Here is an 18,294-nt window from a genome sequence, read left to right on the forward strand (position 1 = left end):
TTGTGTATGTCCTCCTCGTTCAGTTTAGGTAATTCATATGTCTCTAGAAACTTGTTGGTGTTTTGGAGGTTTTCTGTTTTGTTGGAGTGTAGATTTTCAAAATAGCTTCTAATTATGTTTTGTATTTCACTCGTGTCTGTAGTGATATTTCCTTGTTCGTTCCAAATTTTAGTAATCTGAGTTTTCTCTCTCTTTCTCTTTGTTAGTGTGGCTAAGTGTTTATTAATTTTGTTTATTTTTTCAAAGAATCAACTCTTTATTTTGTTAATTTTTTCGATTGTTTCTTTTGTTTCAATTTCATTGATTTCAGCTCTGATTTTAACTATTTCCTGTCTTCTACTACATTTGGTGTTGGTCTGCTCTTCTTTTTCTAGGGCTTTGAGCTGTAGTGTTAAGTCGTTGATTTTTTCTTCTTTTGTTGAATGCGCTCCATGAAATAAACTTCCTCTAAGTTACTGCTTTCAAAGTGTTCCAGAGATTTTGATATGATGTGTCTTTATTCTCATTTACTTCTAAGAATTTTTTTATTTCCCTCCTGATGTCTTCTGTTATCCATTCATCATATAATAGCGTATTATTTAATCTCCAGGTATTGGAGAAGTTTCTGTTTTTTATTCTGTCATTTATTTCTAATTTCAATCCATTATGATCTGATAGAATACATGGTAGTATCTCTATCTTCTTGTATTTGCTAACAGTAGCTTTGTGGCATAAAATATGGTCTATTTTAGAGAAGGATCCATGTGCTGCTGAGAAGAAAGTGTATTCGTTCTTTTTTGGATGGTATATTCTATATATGTCCATTAAGTCTAAATTGTTGATTGTGTTATTGAGATCTATGGTTTCTTTATTCAATTTTTTGTTTGGAAGATCTATCTATTGTTACATCTTGCTGATTTATGTTTCCCTTAAGCAGTATGTAATGTCCTTCTTTATCCCTTCTGACTAGTTTTGGCTTGAAGTCCACATTATCTTTTAAAATGAGGATGGATATTCCACCTTTTTTTCTGTGTCCGTGTGCATGGTATGTTTTTTCCCTTCCTTTCACCTTTAGTCTGTGGGTATCTCTTTCTATGAGATGAGTCTCTTATAGGCAGCATATTGTTGGATTTTTCTTTTTAATCCAATCTGCCAGTCTATGTCTTTTGATTGATGAATTCATGCCATTAACATTCAGGGTTATTATTGTGATATGATTTGTATTCCCGGTCATTTGACTCATTTTTGTTTTTTGACATGATTTGGTTTCTCCTTTATTTGGCTATTCCTTTAGGCTAGTTCCTCCTGTTGCTGATTTGCATCGTTGTTTTTCATCTCTTCCTCATGGAATATTTCACTGAGAATGTTCTGTAATGCCAGCTTTCTTTTTGTAAATTGTTTTAGCTTTTGTTTATCATGGAAAGGTTTTATTTCGTCATCAAATCTGAAAGTAAGTTTTGCTGGGTATAGATTCTTAGTTGGCATCCATTTTCTTTCAAGGCTTCATAGATGTTGTTCCAGGCCCTTCTAGCTTTTAGGGTCTGGATTGAAAAATCTGCTGATATTCTTATTGGTTTCCCCCTGAATGTAATTTGATTCTTTTCTCTCACAGCCTTTAAAATTCTGCCTTTATTTTGTATGTTAGGTATTTTCATAATAATGTGCCTTGGTGTGGGTCTGTTGTAATTTTGTATATTTGGAGTCCTATAAGCCTCTTGTACCTGGTTTTCCATTTCATTCTTCAGATTTGGGAAATTTTCTGATATTATTTCATTGAATAGATGGTTCATTCCTGTGGTTTGTTTCTCTAAGCCTTCCTCAATCCCAATAATTCTTAAATTTGGCCTTTTCATGATATCCCATAATTCTTGTAGATTCTGTTCATGATTTCTTACCATCTTCTCTGTTTGGTCAATTTTGTTTTCAAGATTAAATATTTTGTCTTCAGTGTCTGAGGTTCTATCTTCCAGGTGTTCTATCCTATTGGTTATGCTTTCTATGGAGTTTTTAACTTGGTTTATTATTTCCTTCATTTCAAGGATTTCTGTTTTTTTTTTTTTTCAGTATCTCTAACTCTTTATTGAAATGATCTTTTGCTTCCTGTATTTGCTCTTTTAACTGTTGATTGGTGTGATCATTTAATGCCTGCATTTGCTCTTTCATCTCTTCCTTCAATGCCTGCATTTGCTCTTTCATCTCCTTGTTTGCTTCCCTGATTGTTTTAATTATGTACATTCTGAACTCCCCTTTCTGACATTTCTTCTGCTGTGCTGTCATTGGGTTTTATTGATATAGCATCTAGGTTTGTTTGGGACATTTTCTTCCCTTGTTTTCTCATATTGGTCAGATGTCAGTGGGACTCTGAGATATTGCAGATTTCCTCTATTGACTTATAGTGTTCCTGTAGATTTCCAGTATATCACCTCCCAGCCTTCATTAGCCTGGAGTCTTGGAGGAAGTTGATAATGCAGTGCTTCTGAAGAAAGCTGCCCCTAGCCTGTTACAGGGTCCAGGGCTTGGGGCTGGTTCTGCATGGCAATTCTCTCACTGGGTGGGCCTGCTCCTAGGAGCTGGCTGTGGACCAGGCCTGCCGCCAGAGGGAGCCAGGCTGCTTGGGGAAGACTCTCGCTGCCCTGCCCTGCTCCGAGAAGCTGCCCACTGTCCGGGCCTGCCTCCCAGGCAGAGCTTCACCTGGTGAGAGAGACTCACCCGTGGCTCTATGTTGGTCCGAGTCTCTCACTACCTCTCCTTCTTGAATCCTGAGTTCTGGAGCGATGGGAGATGCAGTCCCCCTCTAGTCCGCCATCTTGGATCTCAAGACTTTTGTTTTTAAGTACTTATATTAAATTGCAAAGATCCACAGATCTTTGAAATTGAAAATCGAAAAGATTCAATTTTCCACTTGAAAATGTGTAGTAGCTAGAACCTCATCTCATGGGGGGCAGGAAATGGGACAGGGAGCTGCTGATCGGAGGATACAAAGAAGCACAGGCAGGGTGAGTGGGTGGAAAGCCTGAAGCCCAGGCAGCGCATAGCAGCCAACAGGGTGCTGTGTTCAGGATGCCTTTCTACGAGAGTAGATCATAGCCGTGCCTGCCCCAGGGAAGGGGTATGTACACGAGGAGAGGGAGGAGTTCATCTGTTACACATATCAGATCAGATCCTGTACCTTCAATGTAAGCAATACAATTTATTTTTAATATCCAGTAGAAATATGAAGGGAGGGTTTGGGTTAGAAGAGAACCATCCCAAGGCAAAAAGAACCCTGTTCAGGGAAGCGGGACAGAGGGGAGCTGAGCAGCAGGCTGTGTGGCCAAGGCTCATGCTGAGAGGGACACAGGGTCCCGACGTGGTGCGCTTACGAGCACGTCTGATTACAGGGTCAGTAGCTTCTGAGTGTAGTTTTATCCCTTCGCTGGGTTTTAATGTTTTGAAGGATAGCGGCAAGCAAAAGATCTGGTTTCCTATTCTGAGCCTACCACTTAACATTAATGAAATCTTTAGTAAAACATTTATGTCTTGAGAATCTTAATTCTCTTGGTCCCTGAAACTGTGCATGTCGCGCCCCATCTGCCTGCACGGGGAGCTTAACCGGCGTGTCTCTCTGGCTTCATTTTGATTTCAAGACCTGTGAGTTTATAATTCCCAGTCAGACCAAGTCTGAAAATGTCAGGCATTTCCAAATAGCTGATGCTTTTGAAACACGTTTTGGATCAATCAGACCAAGTCAGTAGTTCACAACGCCCGGGCCACAGGCAGGTTTAGGACTGGAGTAGATGAAGTTGCAGTAATTGCATGTCACGCTTTTTTTTTTTTTTTTTTCCCAATTTTTATTAAAAATCCACCTGTTCCAGTGATATTCTCCAAACTGCCAATAATTTGGGATTTTTTTGTTGAAAATATGTGTTAGCTCAAGACTAAAGTCTACGCCGAACCATCAAGTAAGTCATAATTATCTAATGGACTTGAAATATGGCCTGAATATCATTTTTCTAGAAACAAATGCCAATTATTTCATGATTAGCGCTCCTGTTCTCTCCTTCCTCTCTGGGCCTCCTCCTCCTCCTCCCTGCTCTTCCCCCACCTCCTCCCCCTCCCCCCATGTGTTTCTCCATCCCAGCCTCACATCAGAATCACAAGAGAACAGGAAAGTTGCCGTTAGGACAGTGTTGCCCAGGGGCTGTCCTGCGGCATGTTGGTTTGCCATGCTCATAAACAAATCTAACAATTCGAGGCGGGGCTTCCTCCCATCCTGAAAGAGTTCTGCTTTCCCCTGGGCAGCCCCAAACCCAGTGCCCGGAGCAGCTTTGCTCTCGAGGTACAGCACAGGTGGATGAAATTGGCCAACAATCTAAGGACACTTGAGGAACTACAGTGTCCCCTTTAAAAAGACCCAGGGGCCCTGGGCCCAAGTATCATATGCCCTTCTAGACCTGTGACTTCTGCACATGGAACATGCAAGCCACTTGGAGGTCCTGGCATGAAGGGTGACCTGTCAGCCCATTGCTGCCATGTTGTTTGAGTGAAACTGAGGACAGATTCATGCCCCAGCTCCAGGGCGAGCAGTGACGGGCATACTGAGATGTCACCGTGCTTTCTAGTAGAGAGATCCGACAGTGAGGAGCTGTCCATGGGCTTCTCCCTCAATGTGCAAAGCAGTTATTTCATGCTCTTTGTCCTCTCTCACCGTGGCCGTCCCACTGAACTGATCTAACATCAGGAAAGGACAAAGGAGGAGTAAGGGGCCCAGGCAGGTTTCCTCCACTGGGATTCGCTGGCTGTCCTGAGACTTTGCCTAAAGGACCCCTGAATGCAGCTACCTGTCGTTCCCACTCTGCCAGCACTCTGTCTTCACGATACTGTGCCCCCAAACCTCCCCTCTGCAAATGCAGCCTCACCACTCTAGGCCACGTGGGTGAGCTCCCAACTGCCTCCTCCCAGGCAAGTTATGCACGGAATCTGTGGGTACCTGAGTCTCAGCAGACCTGCGAGCGCCACCATGAGCAGGTGGACTTCGAAGGCTGCCGAAGTCCTCGTAACCATGTCCTGGTGAGCTCCCCCACTCAGGAGCTCAGCCTGCACAAGGGCAAGAGCACAAGAAGTGGAGCACGCCCAAGGAGTCCGCCTCCCTGCCCACCTCGCGGCCTCTGTCCTCACAGACTTGCCGTGGCTGGCTGTCCTCCCCAAGGAGCATGAGCTTGCTGTGCCTGTCCACCACTCACCCAGGGCGTTCACACGCAGGGAATCCCTCTGTCCTTGGGGCATTCACACCTCTTCAGATGGCATGGTGCATCTCCCACCCCACCCCAGAACTCACACAGCATTGCTGGGGGCCCGCCCTGCCTGTCTTCCTGAGTCACTGGCCACCAACCAGACCCAGTCCTCTGAGTTTCCCTCTGTTTGGTCCTGAGCCTTTCCTGCGTGTCCTGGACCATCTTCTGTGACTCGCCATCTTCTCTGTGCATCTCTGGTTGACAAAAAGCCAAGCCTGATCACGAGGGTACTTTGGAGTTTGCTCCCGTCTCAGCCCGTGCCCTATTGTGATGTGTATGAATCTCCTGCACGGATCTCCTAGACATCACAGGGACCTGACTCTAAGCCTCAGATCCCACTGCTGAGCGCTACCCAGTCAGCTCCAAGGTGACACATCAGGAAAGGGAAGGAGGCTTCCCAGATTTGACTGAAATTCATGTTTCCCTGACGAGTAAGCCCTGAATTCCTGCATCATCTCTTAGACTGTGTGTATGTGTGTGCGTGTGTAAAATTTGCAATTTTACAAAGGATAGTGGGACCCAGTGATGCAGGACCCTGGGTAGAAGTGTAGGCGTAGCCCTGCCAGCTGCACAGCACACAGACTAATGGGGCGGCACTGCCTGACAGCAAGGCCAAGCTGACAGCTGGCGCCTGTCTGTGAGACTCAACTGTCGCTGCTGTTTTGTTCCCAAAGGCTCGCTGCCCTGTGCCCCCTGGGCTGCTGTGCACTGTTATAAGAGGTGTCGGCCACAAGGAGCGCCCTCCTGTTGAGGCTGTCTCCCAGTTGACTCCGGAGCACAGGGGACTTCTCTTTCCCTCTGGTGGAGGAGTAGTCCGCTCTGGAGGCAACCCCAAGAAATGGAACTCTGCTTTCAAGGAGCAGTGGGGACTTGCCAAGGTGCCTGGAGACACAGGGAGGAGGGCAGATATGAATCTTAAGCACAAATGCAGACACCCTGGGCTCAGTGCCTCTGTACCTATGACCAGCGTCTCCGGAACATGCGTCCTCTCTCCTGCAAGCTCTGGGCCATGCCACCCTCTTGTTTGCCATGTCCTTACCCACTGATAACTTTCTGTTCATCAATGGTGCTGAGTCTCTTGCAGAGGCCAGGGTCTCTCTTAATAAGGTTTGCCTCCCCAAAGTCATGTTTGACTTGGCAGTGCCAAAATAAATACACATCTTAGTGCCTCTTGCTTAACAGATATTTGACTGTTAATCAAACAGCAATCTCTGTCCTAAGCATAGTTGTGGTTTAAGTGAGCAGGAAGCTCTTTGCCATTTTATTCAGGTGTAGCCTGGCTCAAGTGCACAGGTTACATGTATAGTCCCAGAACGTCTACACGGACCTTGTGACCTCCAGCCTCAAACTGAGGTGTACAGTTGCGCCACCTCAGAGGCTCCTTCATACTTTGGTTGGATGGGTGGCATTGGCTCAATGTTATATATGAAATGCTTTCAGAATGTTGAATTCAGCAGTAATGCATCCTTATTTTATTCCTTTGTAATTTTTCTTTGTAAAAATATGTAGGAACATTCCATTACATACTGGTATTTAGTTATTTAATCTACTCTTGTTGGGCACTTGGGTTGTATCTAGTTTTTATTTTGAATACAGCATCTCTGCATGTTCTCATGCATATCTTTTTTTGGACATAGTACTTGTTCTCTTGGACATGTGCCCAGAGAGGAATTTCTGGGTCATTCAGTAGTTATGTGTTTAATTCAGTAGATGAAGCCAAACCACATTCCAAATTTCAAATTTAAGCTACCAGCAGCCATGGAGGAGGGGTCTAGTTGTTCCATATCCATACATTCAGTCTGTATCTGGCAGTGTCTCTATCATAACTATTTATCCATTTCTACTTTTTATTACCATCTTTTTTAATAATTGCACAATAATTGGTGGAGTAATGATGCTATGTTTATCTGAATAGTCTACTTTTATACTAGAAGGACAGTTGATTAAGACTAGGAATGAAAGCAGTAACATAAATTACATATTATTTATGGGTTTTAAAAGTAATTAAATTATGTAGTAGGGTGACATGATTCTTGTTTCTAAAGACTTTTTTTTGGTAACATACATATACATCACTGTTATAAACACAGCTTCTAATGAATAAGGACATATGTTCATTAAAAGTATTAAATATTTATGTTCCTAAGCTGTGAGTTGTAAATTTTGCTGATAGGAAGAGCATAAATGATGTTACTCTCTTAATACCACAGTTTTTGACCAACTGGCCATTTTTAAATATAGATAAGGGCTGGTCCCTCCTCATTCTGCCCCAGGTGGCATCAGACCTGCGTGTGACCCGCTGTTGGAAGCTGTGCTGTGCCATCTCCAGGGGCCTTCCAGGACCTGATGTTTGATGATCCGGGTTTAGCTCTGGACTCCTCTAGCACAGAGGCCTGTGCTGGGCACTTCGCTCACCTTCCTCTCTGCAAGATGGAGGTGATTCTCGCATATACCTTTAGGGGAATTGCTGGGTGAAGTTAGGTTAGCTGTTGCAGAACGCATGTCGCAGTGCTTGTGTGCAGTGCTCAATAAGACATTAGCTCTAGCTTTCACCCTCACCTCAGGCTCTCTCACACACCCAGGATCCCCACCTGGGGACTTCCGAGCTCACACATCCAGGGCAGGGAGCGTGAGGAAGGACTGACTTAGGAATGGAGTCGGCTGCACAGCACCTTTGAGGAGAGAGGGCGCCGACGCCTCAGTCCTCTCCCGGCACCCTGCTCCACTGTCAGCAGCCATGAGCTGTTTCCACGCTTGCTGGCATGGTCTTCAAGAGGGGTGGGCCTCATCTTTTCTCCAAAGAATAAAAGGGAGACCCCCCAGGAGTACACAAAGTGGGGTCCTGCTCTTCCCTCCCAGGTCCCTCACATAGGCTAAGAAAACCCTTGGAGCTGAGCTGAGCTGAGCAGCTAGGCTGGTGGTCTCCACGGTGAAAGCACTTTGCCAATTAAGAAAACAAATAAACTACGAACCCTGCTAAGTGAATAAGAAAGCACACTGACGGCCATGCCCACTTGTGCCTGGCCTCAACTTTGCACATCCCTAGGAACATTTCATGCTAACCTCTATGTGAGCCCAACTGTCACCAAGATCAGTAAGTCTGGACAGTGAGGTTGCTCAAGTCATTTATATTCCATTCCTACCCTATTCCTCAGCCTGGGGTACTGCAGGATTACGATCACCGTAGTGAGTCTGCTTCACCACCGACTTGGTCTAAGGCTTTGCACCAAGCAGGATCAAGCCCTGTCTTGAGAGGACTAGATGCTCAGGCAACTCTGGGGAATCTCAGCACCTGGGGATAGTTGAGGACAATCCTGGGATTTCTCAACTCAAATGAAGGGTTAGCCCATGAGCTAATGTAGTCATTCTATTCAATTCAGAATGTTCTCTCTCCTCACTACCTATACACATGGAAGGTCAGATCAAACCCAGGCCAGACTGATGGGCTGCCATTGAGTATGCTGTCTATGGAAGAGGAATTGCATCTCATTTAGAAGCTCAATTCTGTCAGACAGATTTGTTGACCACCTGGAAAGCTATGGGAACCAGGCTAATGCAGAACTTGAGCTAAAGCAGCTCACCTGTTGATCCTTAACTTTGCTTGAATGGCTGAATCCGAATTGGCCAGAGAACCTCTTTGTTCCTCCCTGCCAGACACTGGGTGTTGAGTTCAACTCCAGCGTAAGGAGTGAGATGCCACAGAGGGGGCCTGAGCCACACAGCACAGGCACCCTACTGTCACCTTCCTGCCAAGCGTGCTCCTGAGATCACAGACACATATTTTGTTCACTCATAAGAGACACTACGGACTTTTAAAATGAACGTGTGCTGCCTGTAGTGATCGCAAAAATCATCCTTCAAATGCTTTAAACTCGCGCTTTTTCAGTGGGACAGTGTGTTTTCCTTCCTTATTATCTTCTGAAAAACATCTTTATTTTGTAACCAAATGTATTTGGAATCCAAAAACTGAAAAAAAAAAAAAAGTCATTTAAGAGAGTTCCCCTTTCAACCCAGTGTGCCGCGTTTCGTTGCTGTCCATCTGGGTCTGGAGCCCTAACTCACTGGGCCACCCAGGCCTGGGGCCACCTGACTCACCGTGGGTATTGGCACCATGCTGGCATCCTGCAAGAAGAGGAGGTGTGGAGGAAGTGACCTGGTGTCCCTGGGATCTATGGCCTTTTCCATAAGTTCCATCAAAACCATGCACCAAAATTACAGTGTGCCTGCTGCCTAGGTCAGCTGGGAGCCATCGTCTCCTGAGGAGTGGGGCCCCTGCTGCGACCCTGTCATTGCAGAAGCAGCTCTTTCCCTCCACGGAGGGGCTCTACCTTCCTCCCTGCCCTGCGGGTGACTGAAGTCCTCCTCCTCCACAAATGGAGAGTGGCCCCAACACGTATTCCATCATCTGTACTTTTAAATAAAGCATCTGAATGAAGTGAAGGGTAAAATCATTTTAACACCCAGTGTTGAATACTTAGAAAGCTAAGAAGCCCCCTGCCAGCCTGCCGTCCTGTCCCCAACCTGAGCTTTGGTCTTCCTGCACGATGGATCCCTTTCATCGGGTTGAGATCAGGCCAATTATTGCTGTTCTAGAGGGATGCGTTTGTTTCAGTTTATTTAGCTTAATGTTGTTCATGAACATTTCCCATGTTTTCACAATACCTTTGTGGAGATCAATTGAATACCAGCTGCTTATCAAAATCAAAGTGTTCCCTTGTAGGAAGAGTGGAACAGCAACAGGAAGTAAACGGAACTCACCTTCCTGTCTTCTCAGGCTACACTAGTTCTTTCTAGCCTTCTGGGTATGTAGTTGGGATTATTCCTTGCACAGAATTTATCTGTTGCTTTCTGTTCACTTGACAGTTTCATTAAATTAATCTATCACATGATGCCAGCTATTTAATTAATTGTCTTTAGTGTGGGATATTTATTATTCCTTTGTGCTGCTGTTGCTGTAATTAAGATAACAATGAACATCCTTGTTCATATGGCTCTATTGGCATTTCTTATCATTTTCTTAGCATATGTTCCTGCATGTGAAAATATTGTTTCAAATGATATCAATATTGCAAAACTTTATACTAAATAACCAAGTTGTTTCTGAGGAAGGTTTTATCACTGTAAACTCAAAAAAAATGTGTAGGGGGAATCTTTTTTGCCCTAATTTTTATAATCATATTGCTTTGCAATTTTAATGAGATCGACATTTTAAATATGCCTACTAAACATTGATGTGCCTTGCATTCCACCACGTGTATTTACACAGGAAGTTTCAGCAACAACTTTCTCTTTAAGGTGACTTGCATCTGCTAGAGACATATACACCAGCTATTATCCTGGAATTTCATTTTTATCACTTCTAATTGTAGCCACCATCTAGGTGGACAAATTTTGCCAATCTTATTTTTACACACGAGAAACTGCAGCTCCAAAAATTCAAGTAACTTGCCAAAAATTATCGGAAAGCATTTGAACCAGGATTCCTACCCAAGGCTGAATAACTGTAAAGCCTGAGAAACTTCATCACTGTGTCCCAGTACGAGAAATGATGGGGCTCATTAGGGAACATGGAAGTGTGCACACAGACACACACTCACACACACCCATGTCCCACACACATGCACAATGAGAACACACAACCAAAACAAAAGAATCACCCTGAATCCTGGCACCGTGGCTGATGCGACGTGAGCTTCATTCCCGACATCTCCTGGTGCTCATTACGAGGATAGCAAGTGAGAGATGGATGTGCAGGTAGAGCCACAGGTCTCATCATGAATGACACACCTTTTAAATAATGTCTCCCGCCAACAGAAACTAATTTGCGTGATTTATCTTGCAAAAAACTTCCAGAGTTGCTAAAGTGTTTGATAGATCACATTTGTATTCTTGTTCCTTTCCTGGCTTCTTGTGTTAACATTTAATTCTGAAAGCTGCTGTGAGTTCCCTGGAGCACATTATGTGCTACCTTGTTATTTTTCCTTTCAGATAGTAGAATGAATAGACATTGTTACCCTACATACATACATGACTGTAGCCGCCCGCAGCAACAATTGTGCGGGTATTTATCGGAGGGGCCTGGAAATAAACTTTTCCTATATTCACTAATTTATAGAGGAAGAGAGACTTTGAAAAGAAGAGATGCTTTGCTTAGAGGTTAGAGGAAGAGAAACTTTGCTTAGAAAGTTTTAGAGAAAGAAAGGCTTCTATGCTTATCAGAGATCTATTTCTTCTTAGGCTTCTGCAGCTTCTTCTTAAAGGTGCATCCTGCATCCTATGAACTAAAGGTGCGCTGCTTCTTCTCTCTGCTTGTCGCTGCCCTTACTCGCTGCTTCTCTTTCTGCTTGCCGCTTTTCTCTGCTTGCTGCTGCTCCTTACTGTCGCTCCCCCGCCTCCTGCCGCTTATATTCCCTCCAGGAGGCAGAGGGCGGGGCCATGCCAGTTGCAATCAGGGGAGGAGCAGCTGCCCTATCAGGCAAGGGTTAAAACAAGCAGGCCCGAGCAGGTGCTCGGGAACACCTGTGCACGCGTTGTGCAGTGGACTTAACTGAATACCGCCAGTGATAAATCACCTGAGTGTGCTTATGTTAATTAACCTCCTCACTACCGATGTGATCAGGCGCCGTTCTGGCGCCGTCCGCATGGCACAGCCCCCAACATATGACTACGTCATGTACAACCAGAAGAATGCAAAGTTATACTCCATTTATGTACAATGTGTCCAGTTGCATACTGCTGTCATGCTGTCATGTATGACTGATTAGGACGAATCTTAACAAAGGGGAGAAAACTAACTCAACCAGAGGCACACACTGAAGGGTTCCTCTGTCTCTCACTGCCTTCCATACTTTGACAAGGAAGTTAGGGCGAGGGACTTTAAAATGCTCTCCTTAGTACCTGTGAATCTCATCTTTCCACAATATACAACAAATAATCTAATAGAAAAGCATAGGATCATCACTCTACATCTTCAAGGGAAGAAAAAGCTCATTTAAGTGATGCATTGCAGACGTTAAAGTATTATGGTTATGTACTGTTTGTTAAAAACAAAATACAGGGGCAAAAACAAGAGTTGGTTGCCAATTCAGTTCTGCGGTTGGAAAAGACAGAAATTAGGGAAATTCAGCCACAGCGCAAAGAGTGGGGCTGGAAGCTGTAAGAACTCTGACGTAATGAAATAGCCATCCCCCAGCTCAGGCCAAGACGGGGTGGCCCTGACCCTGTGGCCAATGTGTGGGAGAGGTGGTGGGGGCCCTGTGGGGGGCAGATGTCCTCAAGGTCTGGCTCCTTTTACAGGAAGCAACCTCAGGCTCCTGCCCCTATTGTAGCACACATGCCCCTCTTAGGGTCACAGTGTTCACAGCCTGTCACTCACGCAGGTTTGTCTTTGTCCTTTCCTCCCTACCACGTGGCTCAAGTCTGAAACAGCTGGCCAGGCTGTCGTGAATTCTAAGAATAACAGTTTACCCTGAACAACAAGATTAATTTTTTAAAAACTGTCCTTCAAAGTGTTCCTGTCTTTCCTCTTGTATGCTTTCCTCTTTGAAGATCATGTTAGTTTTGAAGTGGCGGAATTTGATCTACCCAGGAGCCTGATGCTCTGTGCCTTGTATAATGGAGCTATTCTCGACTGTCTGCTGTGGAGGCTGAAGAGACAGGACAGCAGGGAGAGCTCCAGAGAGAGGCTCCCGCCCCTCAAGGAAAGCAAGTCAGGCCTCCAGACACCAACACGGGGCTGGTGCAGAGAAGCAAATATCACACCACCCAGACACTGTTGCCTTTGAAAATCGGGAAGTAGTGTGTGTTTATGAGCGTGTCTGTGTTGGCATCACATCCTCAGCGGACACTCTCTTTGGTAACTTCAGACTCCCCAGATGCTAAGTAACTATTTGCCTATTTTTAGCCCATGTGGGCCCTGACATGCTGTGTTTGGAGTCTTCTGACCTGAAGTAGCAGCAAGCAGAGGGTCAAGGAGGAGTGTTAAGGATGCCCATTTATTCTGGTGTCTTATTTTCTTCCAGCTTGCAGACCCTGGATATTGGAATCCTGGACATCTTTGGTTTTGAAGAATTTCAGAAGAATGAGTTTGAACAAGTAAGTAGGCTTTCCTTTGAGCTCTTGTGAACTTTAATAGATTTTCAGGTGTTTGTTTCTTCATTCAGAAGATATTATTAAGTGAAATGTGAAATCAATTAAAAAGTGCTTCAGACTTGGTTTTAAAATTAATGTATTTGGTTTGTCCACATTTTTTTTTTTCATTTTATATGGTCTGGTAAACAACTGGCATATCCAAACACTAAAAAGAGTCACTTGTTTTCAAAGACAATGTGAGATGAGGATCTGAGCTGTGGTTATGGAAATCAGTTCCATCCAGGTTAGGGAGAGAGAGAACGTGAGTGTCAAATCAGAACAGAGGGCCACGCGTCAGGGGGGAGATCCCCTGTCATTGCCCCGGCTGTTCTTGGAAGTTTCCTCTCCACACCACACTCATGCACAGTACTCTTGGAACTCAGAAAAAATAGTTAGAGAAACACTGGTTATTTTCAATCCAACCACAATTTAGGGCATTTTGAAAAGCACTGAATTTCTTAGGCATCTTAATAATGCTACATGAATAGATTTATCAAATTAAGGAGATCTAAAGATTAAACATTAAAGAAGCATGTAGAAATACATTATTGCCTTAGCAAGTGGAAAAGGAGATAGACCTGTGCAAAGTTGCAGGTGGTAGAAAGATAGAAACCTCTGCTACATGTTATTAAGGGAAAATTACAACTGCCTGCATTTGAAGAGAAATTTTAATTTGTTACTGCTTTATTATTGAGTTCTATGTCATCTGAAATCTGTCTGGGTCTATTTCCTTAAAGTATACATGTGGTGATCAATGACACTGAACAAGGATGTGAATAGAGTGCATTTGACACCCAGTTCTGTGGCTTTCACTTGCAGAGATGTCTGGGCCAAGATGAAGCCTCTGGTAAACGCTGGTTCTCATTGTACAATGGGGTCATCACAGACCTAGTCATAGGCTGAGCACAATGGAGGTTCTCAGTACGTTTTAGAAATGCTGGGTAGCTCCATTGTGATTGTACGTGGGAAGGCTTAAAACTGTTAAGGTTATTTCCAGAGAAGCTGTGCATCACCTTGCATGTAGATCCCACATCTCATGCTGTCTCACCTGATCCAGGGAGTCAAGCATGAACCTCCTTCTTGACAACACTTGACAAGAGTTCAGTTTGAAATGAAATCATGGGCTTCTTCTCTTTCATGATTTTGCATGTGTGAGAAAAAGGAAAGCTTCATATTTTAACTTGTTTATTGCTTACTGTAAGAAAACTAGTGGCCAGCATTAGAAAGAAGGCAGTTAAACGTGGCCAGGAGATGACAGTGCACACAGGCCACAGGCCCCATGACCAGCTTGCGCGAGGTGGTCCTATGTGGGTGGCAATTCCTCACATTTCACCTTAGGAAATACACAAGTTCTCATGTGTGGACTGATTAACTAGCTTGTTCACCTCCTGGTAAGGGACATGAAGGAATCACAGATGGAACAATGCTATGTGATGTCCTCTGCTGGGGGCCTGGCCTTCCCGCCACTCCTCCACAGCAGACTCAACCATCCACTGAGTCTGTGCAGACAGCTCACATGTGCACAAGGCTCATGTTGCCGTTTAATTAGATGCACTTATTATTCTGCAATTGCATAAGCCCATTATTCTTTCTGTCTGCTAAATATTTTAATGATGGAATTCAGAATATATCCATGGTCTGAGAATAATGTTTTTCTAAATGTAAAGAAGGAATCCCTGTTAAATGCTAGCTTTAGGCAATTGGGAATAAATGTCAAGATCAAGTCTTAGACTGTAATTTGAAAATAATAAATATTTGTTTTAAAGTATCATTATCTTAGCAATTTCGCTTTGCCATTGTGCACAGTAGCAAGTAGGAGTCATTAGAAGGGTAAAATCATTTTCGTAGTGATGAATGCACATCTTGTCTTATGCTGGCTCAGCAGTTCCTAACTTCTCTTGTGAGCTTTGTTCATAAAGGCCATTGGTTTGTGTAGTACATTCTAGATTCCCTTGCTGCTCAGAGAAGGTGGGCTTTCTCGTTCTTCATTCCACTGCAGACTTGCAACAGAATGCTTAGCGGATCATTGCTGTGTTCAAAATCAAACCTAGACAGACGTTGGAGCTCTTCTAAGTATTTATTTTATCTGTTTTGAGCTTACTGACTGATCTGTCAGCTGCTCATGAGAATGTCAACTCCTGTGGGGTTGGAATTGTGTCTGGTTCAGGATTTTTGTATATAATTGAAGTTTAACAAATATGTTTTCAGTTGAAATTTAAAGAATAGACTCATAAGAAAGAAGTCCTCCTAGTAGATTTGCTGGAGACTCTCCTTGCTCCAGAGTCAACCTATGTGTGTGTTGAGAATTGTTCTTCCTTTGGAAGACTGACAGATATTTAGAAGAGGGACATCCTTGAGAAGATGTTAGGAAGTGCCCCAAAAGGTCAGCATCTCCAACCTCAGCGTCCTCCACAAGATGAAAAGGTTGCTCATGGGGCTCTGAAGCAGGGATTTGTGTCTGCTTGTAGAAGTTCTATCTCCGCATCCTCTTCATCTTGCTTGATCTGTGCTGTGCCGCTATAGCAACATGCCTTAGATCGATAATTTGTGAGCAACAGAAGTTCACTGCCCAAGTTCTGGAGACTGGGTAGTCCAAGATCAGGGTGCTGTTCAGTGTCTGACGAGGGCTCTGTCTTCATCGCTTTGTATCTGCAGATTGTGGGAGGACAAACAAAGCTCTCTGTGGGGACCTCTGTGTAGCCCACCTGTCCTCCTAGAGGCCCCACCTCTTCATACCTTCACACCGGGGTTACGATTCACGTGGACTTATGGGAGTGACTGTGGCTGAATCATGACAGGAATTTAATGAACCATGTCTCTCCAGAACTATGTCTTGTATTATAATGAAAAAGAGCTTTATAGTTGATATCAGTTGGCAGGAGAAAGGTATGCCAGCATCCTACAGTACCATTGGTTGCTCTGACTCATGAAAGGGTATTGTGGCCTCACTCTGTTATGGAGTAACCAGGTCCCATAAGGTCTCACTCCCTTTATTAGCACCTCCAGCTCTGCAGAAGCCTCCTCAAGCCTTGGAGGACTAGATCTGAAGTCCAGTATGGAACAGGGCGGATCCCAGTGCACCAGGTGGCAAGGGACAAACAAGACAAGGCCCAGGCTGGCACATCGCACTGCCCAGGGTGCCGCAGAGGGAGGGCAGTGTGAGGCCTAACAAGTGGAGAGGGAGTGAGGGATTCTACTTACAAACACTGTGATTTACAGAACGAACCCCAGAGAATGAAGGAGTCCATCACTACAACCTGTGAACCGGGCAAAGAAGCAAGCTGAAAATCCATGTGTGTTCAAAAGCATATTTGAAATATTGTTAGTAGATGTGATAGAGAAGAAGAAAATGCATATAATCGTTAAAACTAAGTAAATAATATAAGTGAGGGGAATTTTAAATGTTCCTGCAAATCCAAATAGACTTAACAATTGCAAAGACATTCTATGTAACAGACAGAAAGGCTCAAAATGACAATGATGCTACTCCCCACAAAGAGAACGCACAGGAGAGGAGGCAGTGCCACCACAAATTGTGAGCTTGCAATCACAACAAGCTCCTGTTCTGTCTTCCGATGAGCATTGGATCTGGACAATGAGTCTGTGGTTGCCAACTTTGTGTAAAGAGGAGAGTAGGTATGAGGCACCTCCCAAGGAAGGTTAATACCAAGGAAGGAAAGAAAGCAAGGGAGGTAAGGGGAAGAAGAGGGGAAGGGAAATCTGAATCTAATGAACCTGCATGATGTCGCCACTAATTACCAAGAACCAGACAGAGCAACATGATAAAATAAACCACAGAAATAAAATGTGGGAAACGTACAGAACGCACTGCCTTATTCCTTCACTATATAAAATACAGGTGGAAATCGAAGGGAGGGAACTGCAGATCAGACACCCCCTAGAGACATATAGGTCAGTTCATGTGTGAGACTGTTAGCGCTGATTTATGAAACCAAGTGTAAAACATAATGATTGAATAAGGGACTGCGCAATAGAAGTCTGATGTAATTTTACAATTGCTGTTGATTATATATGTGTGATAAAGGTATTATACATGTGTGTAAGTTTCATATCTCACAGAATTAGACACAGTGTTTGCCGATTTCATGATGCAATGTCTGCAGACTGATTCAGATGAGTGTCTTTGGGGCAGTAGGGAAATGGATGGGTCAGGGTTGGCCCTGAGTTGGGAGTTACTGGAAGTTGCTGAGATTCACTGATGAATGAAGCCTGGGGCTTCCACACAATATCACCTTCACTGCTGGACGCATTCAAATACCTGTAATAGGCCATTTTAAATAAGTGAGAAACACTGAGACTGGGTAAGTATTGTTTTAATAAAGGCTGGGACTTGTCCTCTGGCCACATTATGACAGAGACATCATGCTGCAGATCTACACCTTAGTGCAATGCAGGGGACACAAGGGCCCTGTGTTCAGGTATTCCCCTAACACCCCCACTGAACGAATTTGTGAACTTGTACCCAGTGAACCTCTGGAAGTTACAAACCTAGGGAAGTCACTGTCAATGACCTGCACAAAGGACCGAGAGGACAGGGTAGAGAATGCCTTATCCAAAGGGAAGCTGTCAGCTGCAAAGATGACACTGTGGTGCAGATCTACCTTCAAGCCAGCGGCCACCTAGCCAGGCTGCAGGGCACTCCCAGGACTGAAAACCTCTCTCTGCTTATGGAGGTTTTCTAAAGAGGGAGGTTGACTGGGGAGTTCCAGTGCAGTTGGGTTGAGCCACATGTTCCAAGAGTTAGGGAAAATCTAGATATATTGGCTTATAAAATTTTGAGAAATGAAGGTATATAATTTGCCAATCACAATCTCAAAAATCTAAAATTTTTCTTCATCAAATCACCAAACTAGAAGTGAGACAAAGATAAATCAACTTAAAGATAAATTAA

General features: G+C 44.1%; 1 protein-coding gene across 4 annotated transcripts in view; it reads left to right on the top strand.

Annotated features, from left to right (window-relative positions):
• The window catches only part of MYO16 (myosin XVI), a 551,974-nt gene that overhangs the window by 384,668 nt on the left and 149,012 nt on the right, over window positions 1-18,294 (top strand). For all 4 annotated transcript variants that reach the window (XM_079137420.1, XM_079137419.1, XM_079137417.1 and 1 more), the window contains one exon: window positions 13,274-13,346. In XM_079137420.1, the coding sequence (XP_078993546.1) occupies window positions 13,274-13,346 (73 nt within the window). The remainder of the gene's footprint in view (window positions 1-13,273; window positions 13,347-18,294) is intronic.

This window comes from Sciurus vulgaris (assembly GCF_902686455.1).
Source record: "Sciurus vulgaris genome assembly, chromosome: 4".
Taxonomy (NCBI): domain Eukaryota; kingdom Metazoa; phylum Chordata; class Mammalia; order Rodentia; family Sciuridae; genus Sciurus; species Sciurus vulgaris.